The 16,462-nt window shown below is 49.8% G+C and overlaps 5 protein-coding genes across 5 annotated transcripts; 3 read left to right on the top strand and 2 right to left on the bottom strand.

The window, feature by feature from the left end:
* Positions 1-402: 402 nt before the first annotated feature.
* On the bottom strand, positions 403-2,302 carry CTHT_0032290 (uncharacterized protein; the record flags this gene model as incomplete). The annotated part of the gene is made up of 3 exons (XM_006693607.1): positions 403-1,510; positions 1,616-2,020; positions 2,079-2,302. The coding sequence occupies 3 exons, from the start codon at positions 2,300-2,302 to the stop codon at positions 403-405; spliced, it is 1,737 nt and encodes a 578-aa protein (XP_006693670.1).
* Positions 2,303-3,275: 973 nt separating this feature from the next.
* CTHT_0032280 (ribose-phosphate pyrophosphokinase-like protein) lies at positions 3,276-4,872 on the top strand (the record flags this gene model as incomplete). Its single annotated transcript, XM_006693606.1, has 2 exons — positions 3,276-3,534; positions 3,590-4,872. 2 exons carry the CDS (start codon positions 3,276-3,278, stop codon positions 4,870-4,872), a joined length of 1,542 nt encoding a protein of 513 aa, XP_006693669.1.
* A 1,131-nt stretch (positions 4,873-6,003) lies between these two features.
* Positions 6,004-7,617, top strand: CTHT_0032270 (uncharacterized protein; the record flags this gene model as incomplete). Its single annotated transcript, XM_006693605.1, has 1 exon — positions 6,004-7,617. The coding sequence occupies one exon, from the start codon at positions 6,004-6,006 to the stop codon at positions 7,615-7,617; it is 1,614 nt and encodes a 537-aa protein (XP_006693668.1).
* A 3,075-nt stretch (positions 7,618-10,692) lies between these two features.
* Positions 10,693-10,953, top strand: CTHT_0032260 (uncharacterized protein; the record flags this gene model as incomplete). Its single annotated transcript, XM_006693604.1, has 1 exon — positions 10,693-10,953. One exon carries the CDS (start codon positions 10,693-10,695, stop codon positions 10,951-10,953), a length of 261 nt encoding a protein of 86 aa, XP_006693667.1.
* A 3,014-nt stretch (positions 10,954-13,967) lies between these two features.
* CTHT_0032250 (uncharacterized protein) lies at positions 13,968-14,960 on the bottom strand (the record flags this gene model as incomplete). The annotated part of the gene is made up of 1 exon (XM_006693603.1): positions 13,968-14,960. The coding sequence occupies one exon, from the start codon at positions 14,958-14,960 to the stop codon at positions 13,968-13,970; it is 993 nt and encodes a 330-aa protein (XP_006693666.1).
* Between the last annotated feature and the right edge of the window lie 1,502 nt (positions 14,961-16,462).

The following is a 16,462-nucleotide window of genomic DNA, read 5'->3' as shown; positions in this document are numbered from 1 at the left end:
GCGCTGGGTGTGTTCGTGTCGCAAAACATAAAATTATGACTAAGTGCCTTGGATCTTTATGTAAACCAAAGTGGGAGAAATCCCATACGACGTAGCTAGGGTCGCAGTTGGCGGTGGTACATCAACGGCCGACGGATCGTCCGACGCTGCGCACCTTTGCGGCGGCGGGGCTTCAAAATTTGGAGGGACAATTTTCATTTGATCACGATAAGATAATCTAACCCTAACCCTATGACGCCGCAGCCTTGGTCATGCTTGAATGGGCAGCTTGACGACGGCATTTATCATGATGCTGCGGACATCAATATTAAGGGGCCATTTGTGGCACGCTACATTCATATCGTACAGTAAGATTCTATGATCTAGAGTTTCGGCGAGGATATTGTATGGACACAATCGACCTTAGTCCTCACTGCCTGCCGTAACCAGCAGATTAAAAGGATTGGTCAGGCGTGGTGCGATTCGGCCCTCGCCCATCTGGACCCCCTTCGTCTTCTTCGGCGACTTCTTCCTGATTGTTGACCGCTTGATCTCGTCTATATGTGGAAGAATATCATTAAAGCGCGCGTCATTGCAAACATTAAGCAAGCAGTCAAGGCCGCCTTCTTCCCGCATCGACCTGAGCATTTCGGCGAAGGTCCCAAGAGAAGGGAACTCTGGGAGAGAAGGGAGAGCTTCGAGAAGTCTAGAGAGCCTTGTGAGCTGCTTTGGTAGTTTCTTGACGCGGCTTGCCACAAACCCAAGCATTTGCGACAACATCCTCAAAGAATAGCACGTCGCTTGTACTTCCGCAAGGAAATGGACAAACTCCCAGGAAGTTTCATTCAGCTTGCCGCTCTTTTCCTGACTCAGTAGCTCGAGGCCGAGAGGGAAACCCCTTCCACGGTCAACCGTCAAGCATATGTCATAGAAGAAACCAAGAACTAGCCAGACAACTTTAGTGCGGCCTACGCTCTGCTGGATTTTGCTCATCAGGTTGAGCAGTGTAGAAGTCAGCTCGGAAACCTTAGCCTGAGGTGGGACTTCTATTGCAGTGCCTGAGGATGCACGCTGCATCCGTCGCATTTCATGCACCATAGAAATCGGTCTTGTTGTGAGCAACTGCAAAACAGCATAGGCTAGCCGTCTGACGTCTCTGCTCCCTTCCCAAGCGCTTGTCCGTGAAGTCGAATCAAGCAATAATGGAAGGAACATCTCCACATTCCTGTAATGTTCGCCATCAGACTCTTCATTTTGACCTTCTCTTGAGGCTCTTTGGAGGACTTGGTGCACAAGCTCTGAGACCCTCGGGTCCAGTCGCGGCTCGTTGTAGCCTAGCCCTTGCTCGCGGAATCCTGTACCAATTTCGGGCGTGAGATAGCTCTGTACGAACGCCTCGTACTCCTTCTGTAGTGTTTCATCGTCTCCTTTCCTCTTACATTTCTCGACGGCTTGTCCTAGTGTGAGATAGGGATCCCTGCTTAGCTCAAAGCTCAGCCTCGAGAGCCCATCACCTCTCTCTTCTCCTCTGCTACAAAGCCCAAGTCGTTTGCAAAGCTCTGCTGGCCGATAGACTGGTGCAAGAAGTTTTTTCCCCTCTAGATCAGCATCTACATCCCCGAAGAATATCACACACGCTGCCTGATTATCCCCCAATGGGTGCACCAGCAGGTCGGAGTCGGAGGTCAAGATCACGACGGGCTCGCCCTCACGTCGAGCACGCTCTGCACAGAACCCGTCTGCTTCACCCGGTACGAGATAGACCAGGCGAGCATAGGACTCTGATGCACAAAGCGCATCAATGATAGCGGGGACGAGGAAGGCTGGGGGAGGGGGCTTTGGCCGACTTTCTCCCGGCCATGAGTGAGGGAAAAGGTCAACGACAGTAGTGTCATCGTCAGCCTTGGAGCTACTGGCTCGGGGGACTCCAGTGATAAAGGCAGAGTGATACTTGATTAGGTCACGGGAGGAATGAAGCAAACGCTGGACACGCTCTGGCCTCTTTTGCCGAGGGAGATAGCCGTCAAAGTAGATCGCAATCCTGAATGGAGTGTCGTTAGCAGGGGTTGTGCGAACGGATATGACAGAAAGAGACCTACACCGAGATGCCGCATTCTTCGATGGCATTAAGCCAAGAAATTGCTGTTCTACCAAGTAGGTCATATGTCGGCTGTTCAAACGGGCTGGTCCTGCGAGTTTGTCTGCAGCAAAGGCCCAGGATATGGTATGCCAATGAGGGGCCATCCACAACAGCTTTACATGGCTCTATTACTTTCCGTTCTGCGTGGGGTTCTAGGTGTTTTTTGAGCTGTGGAATTCCCATGGCTACTGTGTGAGTTGTGTAAACTTGAAAGTCAGTTACGGGTTAATCGTGTCTTGCTAGTGGATCGAAGTTCTCCAAAATGACGAACAGCATGACCCCGCCCTCTCTCTTATTTCAAGCTCGCTCATCTGGCATTCGCTTTTCCTCTTTTTTCACTCATGCATTTTCAAATACACAATGCACCTGTGATCATAGAAGAAGAGGGCAAACTTATGGTATAGGGCGCTATTGAGAATGCTACTTTTCTCACATTCGCAGTCTCATCGCCTTTGGTAGATGCGCTTATTAAGTTTCAAAGCGCTAGGATATGCCGAATGGAGCAATATCGCAATATGTGATACAATGGATAAATACATATCAACACCGTATTTTAGCATACTGCCCCTGCGGCGTTTGGGTGGGCGAGTTGATTTTTGTCTGCAGCCTCTCTGTAAGGGTGGGATTGCTAAACTGCACACCCAAAAATTGAGAACCTATCAGCAGCTGTCTGTGAGTGCTCTCTGATTCGAGGCCGACTCTTAATTCTCAAGTGATGTCTAGGGTGTGGCAGTCCCGATAAAAGCGATCGTCGGTGGCGACGGCATCCGTCTTAGAGGGCGAAAGGCCAACCACTTGGGTCATATGAGCCATCAACATTCTTGGATAGCATTTTCTCTTTTTGCAAATGTAGAAATAAAAAGTCGGATCAAATAACATGTTATCAAGTTGGTGTTCCAGAATCGGCGGCTCTGAGATGAACCTGTTCCGCATGCAACGCTTGTTTTTGATCCCACTCGTCCGGAGAAGACCCACCAGGCCCGCATCAACCCTGCCTTTTCCGATTTGACTCTCGACCCCACTCGCAAAGTTGCAATTGAATCGGAAAAAAAAAAATCAACATCCTCCATCGTCGCGCTCTTTGTTACAACTTGGAGTTAAACTCCCTCTTCAACGAAATTCTACATCTGGTTTGTTCCACGCATCTGACACAACGATGCGCGGCACATTGATCTTCTCGGGCAGCTCCTGCCCGGAGCTGACCAACAAAATCTGCCAAAACCTGGGCATGGCACGCGCCGAGGCCGAGCTCTCGCAGTTCTCCAACGGCGAGACGCAGGTGCGCATCCTGACTAGCGTTCGCGAGAAGGATGTCTTCGTTGTTCAGTCTGGCAGCCCGAAAATCAATGATACCATCATGGAGCTACTCATTATGATTTCGGCCTGCAAAGGTGGCTCTGCCAACAAAATTACCGGTTCGTTCCCTTCCTCCGATTCTTCCAACTTGTGATCGCTGGCTGACCTTCCCAGCGGTGCTACCCTACTTCCCTTACAGCCGTCAGTCCAAGAAGAAGTCTCACAGGGGGGCCATCACTGCAAGGATGTTGGCTAATCTGCTCGATGTTGCCGGCGTCAAGCACGTCATTACAGTCGATCTGCATGCCTCTCAGATGCAGGGCTTTTTCAAGTGCCCCGTGGACAACCTCCATGCGGAACCTCTGATTGCCCGGTGGATCCGGCGCAACGTGCCCGGGTGGCAGGAGGCAGTGGTAGTGTCCAAGAACGCTGGTGGTACTAAGAGGGTGACATCACTTGCCGACGCGCTGAAGCTCAACTTCGGTATGGTGACGACCGACAAGAAGCGCACGCATGGCTACCACAGTGCTCAGAGCATGGCAAGCAGTATGATCACATACCTTGATGGGCCGGATCGGCAGCCTGTGTTCGACTCCGTCTCCAACCAAATGCGTCACGCCATCTCTCCGGAGTCAGACAATGGAGCTGCTACTACGGACAACGGAGATTCCTTGCAAAATGCGCCTTCGGAAACCGATGCGCAAAGTTCAGACATTCCTTTCAATGGCAATGGCAACTCGCGGCCACAGATCAATGGCAGGAACAAGCCGGCTCCGAAGCGCTCGCAAACTCTATTGTCTCAGTCATCTACCATCGACGACCTGGAGGACGTCGATGATGTCGACGGCTTCGAGTACAACGACAGGCGTGCCTACGAGGTGACAAGGGGCCGCCTGGTTCAAGGACACATCGTTCCCGATGATTTCCCATCGCCCGTCATGTCAGCGGCCGAGACCAGCGTCGCTGAGGAGGACCCCATGACCATGTCGCATGCGTCATCCTTCTTCGCGCCGCAGTCGCACGCTCTGGGCGGGTCGGGCGACGCCGGGGCGAGCTCGGATGAGGAAGACGACATACTCAAGGATCCAAAGGTGGAGCATGAGGTTACTCTGGTTGGAGATGTCAAGGGCCGTACGGTCCTAATCGTCGACGATATGATCGACAAGCCCGGTTCCTGGATTGCGGCGGCAGAGACGGTGGTCAAGCGCGGTAAGGCCAAGAAGGTTTACTGCATTGCTACCCACGGCGTGTTTGGCGGCGACTGCCTGGAGCAGATGCAGGCTTGCGACTGCATCGACGCCATTGTTGTTACTAACAGTTATCCTATCCCGGAGGAGAAAGCGCGCAATGCCAGTAAGCTGGTGACGTTGGATATCTCATACCTCTTGGCTGAGGCAATTCGGCGGAATCACTATGGCGAGTCGATGTCGCCTTTGTTCCAGCATCTCATGGATTGAACTAGCAGGTGGTATTTTCTCTCCTTTTCTATGTTTCCCCCTTTTTTGGTCAGTTTTTCGCCGTGGAAACACGGAAGCTTGCTTCGTTGATTTGACGCATGTGGAACAACCACGACAGGTTTGAGCGTCGGCGTTGGGGCGATCGGGCGGTGTTCTGCATTTCAACTGGCGCAGGACAAGGTGGATAGACGATGATCAGCAGTCAGCTACGAATTGACGTCGGGCAGTCAGTACGGCGCAGCAACCAGTTGCCAGTGACTCGGGTTTCTTGTGCCGGGGTCAACCGTCGGCCGAGACTTGGTTTTTTTCACCACCCAGCCCAGTTCTACCCAGCCAACTCAAGCCATACCCCTCCCCCCCCAATCCTTATCCTACCCATCATCTTCCCCTATCCATTACTCCCACACTCTTTATCCCACACACCAGTGATGCTGTCACTTACGACAGCAGGAGCATTGGCTAACCCAGGCCATGTCTCTTAACGGAACACTGGAAGATTAAGTGTCCTTCGGGACCATCCAAGATAGAAGGCCCTGTGACCAGACTTCTGCGCTCAGAGGTCACCTCCGCAAGGTTGGTGGGCATGGGGCAAGAGAACTCCTTGGTACATTTCGTCTGGATAGACTATGTGTTGTCCATGTTTCGTAGGCTAGCAATAACATACGATTTTGAGTATGCAACATCGTCTTAAATTTTTATATGCTGTCTAAGCAACTTTAGCTGGATGGCCGCCTGTCTCAGATGTCCGTGACCGTACAGTATTATATGCCATTGTAATACTGTCCACAAAACTGTGTGCTGTGTTCTGAAGGGCCCACACGATCTTGTTCGAACCAACTTGAAACGCCAAGAATACGCCACGGACATGTCCCATATTTAACCCTAACCTGAGCCCTCCCAAACCCATCCCAAGACTGCTGCAACCTTGTCGTCACAACCCCCAACGCACTCCGTCAACTCTCTCGGCTTAGGTCGAAGCTGTTGCTACCCTCCGAGCGGTCACTTACACACCCATCATCCTCGTCGGCCGGCACCTCTCTTCGACTCTGTTAATGTATTCATCTCATTCCAGCCGACCATATATTGTCAGAAGTTGTCTGGAAGCAATCATCGAAAATAAATAGCAAGACAATGTCTTGGGCCGGTATTGAGATCCAACAACTGCGGCCTGTTGAGACCGTCGGGGCAGGAGAACGCGACGGCCAAGACCAGGACGATCGTGAAGCATCGGGCACAGGATCAGTTTATTCTGCAGAGGAGGAGATCGCTGAAGATGCAGACGGCGTTGGGGTTAACGCAGTTGGCGATATGTCTGGCGATCAGCATCAGAATGCCGGACATGGTTATGACAACCAAGGAAGGATGAACGTTGGTGATCATCAAAGCACCATGGCAGGTGGGAACGAGAATTCTGGCGGCGTTCAGACAGACCATCAAGGACGTGGAAACGGCGGCTCTTCACAGCAGCAGCAGCAGCAGCAGCATCAGCAGCAAGCTCAAGTCCAAGAGCTTGACTTCCCACGACCCGTCAAACGCCGCCGTATCGGCGAACCTCCCGAGGACCTCCCTCAGATCGAGGCCACACCCGAACGTATCTTCAAACCCAACCTGCCAGAACCTGACGACCATGAGGTGACTGAGTGCTGGTTCGAACACTGCAACGCCCGCTCAGGCAACACCCGCGGCCACAACTACATGCAAAAACATTTCACTGACAAGCATGCGCTCATCCGTGCTGATCAGGGACGTACCGAGATCGGTGGCCGCTTCAAATCGCCCAAGTACCTTGCTCTCTGCCCAACTGATTGGCCCTTCAACTATGTTTTGGGTCCCTCCTGCAAGTGGTGCACCACCATCCAGGGTATTCGGGCCATCATAGGCGATCCGACTCATGAAGGCCCAGCAATTTGCACATTCTGCTGGACATTTCTTCCCACGAGGGCCGATTTAATACGACACGTCGACCATGGGCCCTGCAAGAGCAACGAGATGTACGAGCGCAAGCTAGCCATGATACGCGACTTGTACCTAGCCGCCATCCGCATGCCCGACGCTCCCGCAATCGCCAGAGCAGCCGAGGGTGCTCGCGCCGAACGCGCAGCCGCCGAGCGCGTCGCGAGGTCAGAAGAATGGCAGATCGAGCGCGCAATGCAGCAACGCGCCATGGAGCACATGCGTCTTTGGAAACAGCGCCAGCTCCAGCAGCAACAGCAACAACAGCAGCAGCAGCAGGAACAACTCGGCCAGGACGATGTTGCCACCACAGCAGAGCAAGCTGCGCCTACCCCGCCGGCCCCTATCCATACGTCTTATCAGGCATCACAGCAGGCACCGGCGTCGGCATTCTCCACGCAACGTTTCATTTCTACAGAAGATGCCGGAAGCGAAGGCACGCCGGGCCCGTCTTCGTATGCGGCGCCAGCTGTGCCGGCGCCTACGAGGCAGTCTGCTTTAGCGGGGACAGCCGTCTCGTATGCCCAGCCGGCTGCGGCGCCGGCTCTTGCTGGGCCTGGTGTCGCTGCGGGGGGGGATGGGACGGGCAATGGTTGGGCGACGGCTGCGATTGATGCGATGGCGAGGTCGATTGATCGGTTGTCGAGTGTGGTGGCGGAGTTGACGGCTACGAATACGCAGCTGACTAGGGAACTGAAGGAAAGGGATGAGAGAATTGCTGCTTTGGAGGGGATGTTGGCGCAGGCAGGAGCTGGGTTAGGAGGGGGTGTTGGAAGGGGGAGGAGGGGTTAGCTCGGGATTGGGGGGTTGAGTGTCCGTAGTTGAGGGATAGTGTCACAAAAGAAACACCTGCAGTGTCTGCAATGTGCATCCATATATGGTGTAATCCTGGATGTCAACAACTCTTTTTGATACCCTTTGTTTCTTTGCTCTGGCAAGCGTTAGGTTTTAAAAAAAAACAAAAAAAAACCATGACTCCACAAATAAGTTAATACTACAGAGTACCGTGCTACGTAGCCTCATGAAAGAAGGTTGAAGTTAGAGTGTTTCTTCAGCTCATACAAGACGTATTTTTTGTTCAACTTATTCCTTGAAGTAAACACTGAGATGTTCTGTTTACTTACCCCTGATGCCGTAGCTTATGGAGCCGCCATGACATAGCAACTCAGCCATGAGACAAGCAATGATGGACCAAAATTTGACAGATAATCCTGGTCTCATCGACCCTTTATTTTTGGTTCTTTTTAAATGACCATTTGCTCTTTGTCACCTGGTGTTTGCCAACCGAAACCATATCGAAATCTTTCCAATCTGTTGTGGTTAATTTTCTTGTGGGGCCATCTAAGATTGACTTGCAATGATGATCGTCATCAAGGGCCAGGGGCAGTGTTTGCAGATCACTGGATCTCACTTCAGTTGAATCCGAGTTTACGAAGTGGAGGATGGACTTACGTGTGATATTTGCAGGCAGTTCTCAACCGCCAGTATCAAAGTACATGGATTGATTTCTCAAACTTCTATCCAGTATTACAATGGTATGTAAGACTCCAACAATGGCACGAATGGGTTGAGACAACCTTCCACGAGCAAGAACAGTCAAGAATCACCATTCCAGATTCATCTTTACAGCAATTTACGGAAGAATCAGGCGCCAATAGCGGCATTGGGAGTCAGGTGCAAACAGGAAACAGAATCAACCTAGGAAAAGCTTTAGAGAACTCCTCCCTAATGACAGAGTCATTAGATGATGACGAGAAAAACTACGCATACGCCACCAATTGCCAAAGCAGGGAAGACAGTGAAGTTCATCACCGACGACAAGGCCCCTCTGCATCCTACCCCGAAGCCATCCATGACAGCAGTAGTGCCGGTGGTCCGACGGAGAACAAGCAAAAGGATCTCGATGACTCCGATGCTCCCATCGTTCTCAAACCCAAGAAGCGTCTCAGCTCCGGGGCCTTCAGGCTAGTTCATGTCTTATCTATCTCTGTTGTGATAGTTCTCCTTTCCCTCGACCATACTGATGACTTCTGGGACTGGCGCCCAGACACCTACCTTGCCGACCTGTTTTACTTTGTTTTCCAAATTGCATCCAAGGTTGTCGACGTCCTTATCATGACCTCACTCACTGCAGTCGCGATCGATTTGACAAAGCGCTTTCTTGTTGGGTCAAGGTTGCCTTTCTGGTTAGTCATGTGCGCCTATCGCGTCGATGATCTCGCATTCTTTTTTACGTCTCTGTTTCATGGACGGCTCGGGGGTTCGCCTCTCGGGCAGAAACGATTGGATAGAAGGGAGATGAGAACTTCCATTATGCTTGGATTTCTCGTCTTTCTTTGCAACTTCCTATCTCTCTTTCTGGGCCCATCTGCGGCAGTCTTGATCATTCCTGAACTGGACTGGTTTCCGCTCAGAAAAGCCTTCAGCAATGTCCGCACCCCTTTTTACTACGCTCTTCCTCCCGAAAGGACATGGCCATCCATTATCAGCAAGACACAGCTCGAGCGAGATGGTCAGCTTGACAGATGTAACGACTTCAACAGCCGATATGCTTTCTGGTGCCCGACTGCATCATTTCCGGAGTTATCAAGCTGGATTGTCAACTGGGCTAGCACAGGTGCTGAACATGATCCTGTCTTCCATGTTCCTAGAACGAATATGACACGCCCACTCGCTATATATCACGGATTGCATCGCACTGCTGCAACTACAATGTCGTTGCCACCCCTCTTAACGATGGCGCGCATCTTATCTATGCGCCACTCCCTCGGCATAATAAGCAGGCAACGCAAGATCAGATTCACAACAACACATCGGTCGACAGTTTATCAGCCACTTGTCCAAACAAGCTGTTCGATGTACAGCAATCTTGATGTTACTCGGAATCCAGAGGCACATGTTTCCTTCCCGACAGAAGAGCTCGAATGCTTTGGTGACCCTCAATGCGAAGCAGTGTTAACGGAATCGCGGTTTATGAGTTCATTTGGGTGGTAAGTTGTCACACATGAACACTACATCCCTCCTGACAAATGACTAAGGGCGGCTAGGAATAGATCCAATACACATCCAGAGTTTCATACTGTAATGCCATCGACCCGTCATGGTTACAGTGTCCCTTTACGCCTGTGGGTCACGCTTCCTTTTAGCGATGGACGCAGCCTACACACTCTGATATTTCCATGTACTGTGATTGCGCATTGGATGCCTGCTCAGCTTCTTTACTCCCCTACCAGGAGTGACAAAGTTCAGAGCAACGTCTCCAACCAGCTTCCTTACCTTATGAACTTGCCTATTACCGACAGAAGGCACCACAGCATCACGGCATCATTGATCACCTTCAACCATGACTGGATATCTGGTCTGTTACCAGACTTCAAGATAACGTCAATTCAAGCAGCAATGCTCTGGGATACAAACCCACTGAGCCTCATGATGGCACTTTTACTCTCTCCAATGGAGCACGAAAACAGAACCCTACTTGTCTTCAATGCCGACAGTGAGCTAGAACAGCGCCTAAGAAAAGCCAAAATGAACATCCAAGCAATTATCAGTGCTATTGTCACAGAAGGACTGGCTCATATCTCATCCGCTGCACCAACAATAATAGTCCGTCATCCCAACAAAACAACCACAATGGTCACAGAACTCGGAGTTGCTTGGACAAATCCTTCCTCTGCTTTAACTAGCCTTGATTCAGGGATGACTTGGGATGTAAGAGAAAAGACATTCAATTCTTCAATAGACCCCTTGACATCCCTTACCTCTCTCGACTTCTATGTCGAACGACATGGTTACGGTACTGGGGGCCCAGGGGCATCCAAAACCATTAATGGTGCACGGCTGTTCCTGAGTTGCTACTTATTCATTATGCTCGTTTACTTTTTAGCGATGCTCGTAGTTCCTGGGCCTGAGATCTGTGCTTGGGATGACTTGTCGGATCTGGTCATGTTGGCTTGGAACTCTACACCTACTCTTCAGAACCTGAAGCAGTCAACACTCGGCGTGTGGTATAAGCGCTATTGGGGGATTCGGCTTGGGATTCGTGTGGATGACGCTACGGGAAAGCCGATGCTGGTGGCTGCTGAGGAAGGGGAGAAGAAGCTGGAAGAGGATATGAAGTACCAGTGATACTCGCCAAAAGTGTGTTTGTTGTACCTTATAACAATAGGAAAGCTTAAAGACTCATGAGCCATCCGAAACTTGGAAAGGAGTAGGAATATTTGGTTAAACGGAAGGGGTTAACAGCATGATTGTGAAACTCATGGCAAGTTAGTTAAGTACCTTTAGACTTCCAACTGATGTCAAAAGATTCTATCCTCCAAAACACTTGAGCAAAGTTTGGACTCCCAGTTTCAACATACTGGCATCAGCTGTGGGGGTAGGAGATGTTATGTAATGTTGCAAACCCGTAAGTCGGGTTAGAGAGTTACTCGAGGTACGCCTGTGGCATCAGTGGACTGCTGCCTTCCACATGTCCAATCGCCTCAACACTCAGTTAGGACAAGCTAGGGCTGACATTGGCATCTTCCCCTGGCATTCGTCATTTGCTCGCCCATTCTCAGCGATACTCTCGAATCCGAAACTCGATTGGTGCCCATTAAGAGATACTATCTGATACAGCACCGAACTTGCCTTTCAAATATGATTCGAGGCTCAACACAACATAGCCAGAATTTATCAGATTGGCAAAAGTGAACGCCTCTGGAATGGGACACTACACTATGGGCATCCGATCCGACGAACCAAGGTGGCGCACTTTCCTATTGGTGTCCCACCTTTCCCTATCGTCGAATTGGGTGGCCACATGGCTGACGAGTATGCCTGGTAAAGAGCCCACCTTCCGGACACCCTATTCGAATTTGAATCGACAGTTGGATATCAGTCGCAATTGGTGTGATGATTCCATGTTCGACCGTACTGCTGTGACCACAGTCTCTCTCTGCAGCCATGAGTCTGGCGCGAATTCACAATTTCCGAGATAGGTTAGGAAAGATCAGAACTCAGTAAAGATACAGCTGACGATAACAAGCGACTCTCCTATCTTCCTGCCCATCGTCCAACTCAGTTGTGGATCTGCACCGATTTCCCAGCGGAAAGTGTGCTCGAGTGGAACCTTAAAGCACTAAATTGTTTCTCTGATGTTGAATACAACGAGGAACTCGAAAGGTCTTGTTTTGAAATATTATCCAAAAGGTCCATGATGCACGGACATGGAGTCTTGGTGGATACTTGTGGCTCTCATGAGGATTAACCAATAACGCTCACGACTGATATGGTACAGAGGATTCCACCACTCGGTAAACATAGCATGCGTGAATGCACCGATAGCCGGGAGGATTTGTGTAGTGTCTTCTGCATCAGATGATGATTACCAGAGGCCACTATATCTTTGGATGGCTCTTCCTTACTTAGATGCCCGTGACTAAGCGATGACAGGATGTTATGCCTTGTACCGTAATCGCCCACTGGATGGTAACATCCTTGCTACTTTCACCATAGGAGTCTGCATCGGTGCACAGCAACATCACCGACGCACTTCCTCATTTAACTGACACAGAAAGCTCATTGCTAAGAAACGACATAGTGGGGCTTTTCTTCAAGTTCTACGAAGATTGGGTGTCCGAGGTGTTGCCAAACGTGGAAATTGACAACTTTTCAACACCAACTCATCACTCCGCGAGTCACTAGTCCGCTTCAGTTGGTTGCTGAGCTTATAGAAGCAGCTGGACTCATGCATACAACTGAGGATTCCTATAGCTTCTCATCATTTGACCGGCCGATTAAGCCTGATAGTGAGAGCATTGCTCATGAATGGATAACCATCGTGAAGCGGGAAATCGAGCTGATCCTATGTGCCATGATCGCAGAGGGATTTGCCCACATTGTATCTGGTTCAATTACAGCAGTTTTCTGAGCTTAAAATGACAGCGCGGTACAATACATAGCTATCGGGCCTTCTTCGTGTCATAACCACACGACCAGGTCATGTACAAACATCGGAATTGGCGCCGGCTGGGGAATCCTCAACTGGACTTTCATTTTTCTTCCAAACGGCACAGACGTCCCATGAGATGAATCTCTTGGAAATTCTTTTGGATACATGCAATTCCAGATTATGACATATTTCCGTCTCCGTGGCACCTTGTCAGGAACTTTGAGTCGAGAGCCGTACCGTTCAAATTTGAAGTTGAAAGGTACGGTTATGAAATCGGCCGCCAAGCAAATCAGCAGGTTGCTCTCGTGGTTATCTACCTTTGCCTTACCATTGACACTTTTTACTTTTTCTGGGCTCTCATCGGGTTGCTCCTCTGGAGCAGACGGATGATGCCAACTATCAACTCCTGGAGTGATATCTCCGACCGGTCATGTTTGCATGAAATTCCACACTAACTCAAAACACATGTATCAGTCGGTTCATTGTTGGTATGAAGGACACAGGCAGCCAGAAGGTTAAGGTTGAGATCAGCGTTGATGAACAAACTGGAGATTGCACAATGCTTGCAATTAATCAGGGCAAGGATGGCAATTAAATGCCCTTGGAAAAGGTTCGAGAGAATGTGCGAGATAGGTGATGGTCGAGCTTAAAGGATCTTTAGGGACTTCTTGGGAAGCAGACAATGAACCTGTCACCCAGCACACGGTCAATCTTCTCAATGCCGGGTGTGTATGAGTTGAGTGAAGATCCATTGGGATCCTTATAATCCCTAGGTAGGACTCTTTGGCCACTAAATAGTCAATACTATGATAAAAAAATTCCCACAATGAACCCTTATTGCTTGTGGGAGGAGGAAAGAGATAGGAAGTGTCTCCAACCGATAGAGTATATATCGTTGTTTACATTGTTCGGGGATGGACCCACTTCTCCAGGACAACACCATCCCCACAGCAACCCTCAGGAGAAGAAGCCCACGTCTACTTCTCAGGTAAAACACCTCTGAGTTTCCATATCTAGTTCTACAAAACAGAAAAGTTAACCCTGAAACATTTCAAAAAAAAAAAACTGTGCATGGTATTCCGTACCTAATCCGTATGTCCCTCCCAAAACTCCTTACAACAAATGGTCCGTAGATATTCCCAAACCACAACATATTATCAATCTTTAACAGCCTGAAAATGTTGAGATCTGAATCAAGCATTTCGCGTCAATAATACTTTACATTTTTCTCTAAGACTGACCCTCCATCCCTCGCCGTAGCAAGAAGCGTCCTCCCAGTCGTCTCATCCGCCCTAATCCCGATCTCAGCCCCCCAAGCCTTCCTAGACTGTACGTCAATCGTCGATCGACCCAAGAGATCGTCAGCGGTAGGTTTCGAATTCCATGCCAGTAGAATCAGGTTGGTAATATCCTCCCACGCCTGAATGGTCGGCAAAGGGTCGCGAAAGAGGTAGGGTGATATGAACGTGATGTGCAAGAAGTAGATCGTGATGATGCTGAGGTAGACACCGACGAGCGTTAGTGCAAGGATTCTGCTGGTGCCACGGATGCCGGTGCCATAGCCGAAGCGCTCGACTTCGAAGTGAAAATCTGTGAAGGTCTGGAGATGGTCCAAATATTCTTGTGGGGACTTGAACTCGAGGTTAGGATCGATGGACCCCGTGTCTGCTTTGGCTTGAAGATTTAACTCGTAGGCATAATCCATTTTGCCATTGGTCCAGGTGACCGTTTTCTCAACAAACATTTGCTCGATGGGGCCATGTCCCATGCTTGCCCTGAAGGATGTTATGTTTGGCCAGACATTGCCAATCTCAACAAGATTTAGCGCTGTGTCATTGTAACTTGTGACAACATAGTTCCATGCCGCCGAGCCGCTATGAGCAATGCCCTCCGTTATGGCGGCACTGATAAAGCGCTGGAAATCTTCGTTCCACAAGACAAAAGAGGAATTTGGACTGAACAAGTCCTTTTCCTCCTGCAATCCTTGAATGTCAACAGCATAGAAGGACTCCTCTGGCTTGGTACTACGCTCTGGAAAGTGGGTGCTACCTAGAATTGACATCAGCATCATATCCATACCCTTATACTCCCGAAGGGCATCGATCCGCTTGAGACCAGGATCAAAATAAATCTCCTGGAGGAGATCATACATCCACGTCCAGTGAATCTTTATAAACCGCCCAGGTCCTAACGATTCCATGGATACAGAGGTATTGTCAAAACGAGGAACCGTAAAGTTGCTCTTTATCATGCCAGTTTGTCCTATGCCATAGTCTCTGGGAGTGAAAGTTAAAGAGCTCGGCATCCAGTGAGCTATGACGCTGCATGGAATTATAAGTCTGCGGAACGTATTGTTGGAATACAATCGGTACGGAAGTTCCATATAAAAACGGAATGGGCCATAATAGTCATCTTCAGAGCCCGTTTCCATATTCGCCGGTGCGAACATGAGTCGTGGCTGGGGTTTCCCCGTAGTATTCCTGGATGTCTCGTGATCAGTTTATCGTCCGTCCTTCAACGTCTCCCGGTCCACAACGGCTTGGGCGAGGCAAAGGTGAAAAATGCACCATATACTTACCACCAAACATTCCTCGTAACAGCAGGTTTGCTCAGCGCCTTCTCACATTCCTTGTCTTGAAAACACTCCAATCCGTCGGTGGGGAAATAGATAGTATCCCCTGGCTTGATTTCCTCAATGATATATGGCCTGCATGTTGATTGGACGTAGGGCTGGAAAATGCGGGATGCATCCGTAGTCTTCAGCTTGAAGTTCCTTGCTAACCAAAAGATATCTGATAAGGTAGAACGGCTGAAGGAACTCATGACGTGCACGAAGCGATTTATGGTCAAAAATGACGGAATCGAGATGGTTGTTGCGCGTGTGTGGATCTGAAAAGGCGAGCTTGAAATGTTTGTTGTTAAAGTAGTGGCAATGACCTCAACCTCGCGTGCCATAAATTGTCCATCATAGTCTGGAAGTATGAACCGTGGGTAATGGGTGCTATTCGCATCAAAATGGCGGAAGTTGATCATAGTAGAAACCCAATCGGCCAAAGCGGGATAGAAAGCTGTTGGACACCAAAAGAGGAGGTATCCGTTTGAACGCTCGCAACGTTGAAACATTCCATCGTCACGAAGGTCATTCAAATGGATAGCGGTTGACCATGTTTTGTTGGGGGGAAACGCGTAGTAGAACGGTGTAGAGAGCTTTTCGAGAGTCTTGGCACTAGGAAACCAATCTTGTTCAGGGATGATGAGGATGGCCGACGCCGGACCGGCCAAAAGAACAATTATGGTGTTGACAAGAATCAGGACTGCGAACCAAACGCGGGTACGACGTCGAACAGACTCTGAATCTTTCTCTGACTCCTTGCGGGATGAGAAGACCCTTGACCAAGTTCCATTGAAAAATTGACTGCTAAAAATGTAAGGAACCTGGCCAACGCGATATCCCGCAGTCAGAAGTCCAAGAGGGAGACGGGACCGAATAAGCTGCCGTCTCAGCAAGCTCAGAGTGAGCTCGCTTAAGGAAGCAAAGACCAATAATTCATAAATCTTTGCAGCCAACTGAAACATTGACTTCAGCATGTCGACAGAAATATGGGCCCGTAGCCAGCGAATGGTCCAGCTGGGTGCCTCGAATTCGCCTTCTTCAAGAAAGTCGTACCAGAAGGTTCGCCGAACATTTATCAGCACAAGGAT

Source organism: Thermochaetoides thermophila (assembly GCF_000221225.1).
Source record: "Thermochaetoides thermophila DSM 1495 unplaced genomic scaffold scf7180000011816, whole genome shotgun sequence".
Lineage (NCBI taxonomy): Eukaryota > Fungi > Ascomycota > Sordariomycetes > Sordariales > Chaetomiaceae > Thermochaetoides > Thermochaetoides thermophila.
Note: the sequence above shows the minus strand (reverse complement) of the source record. Positions and strands in the feature narration are given on the sequence as shown.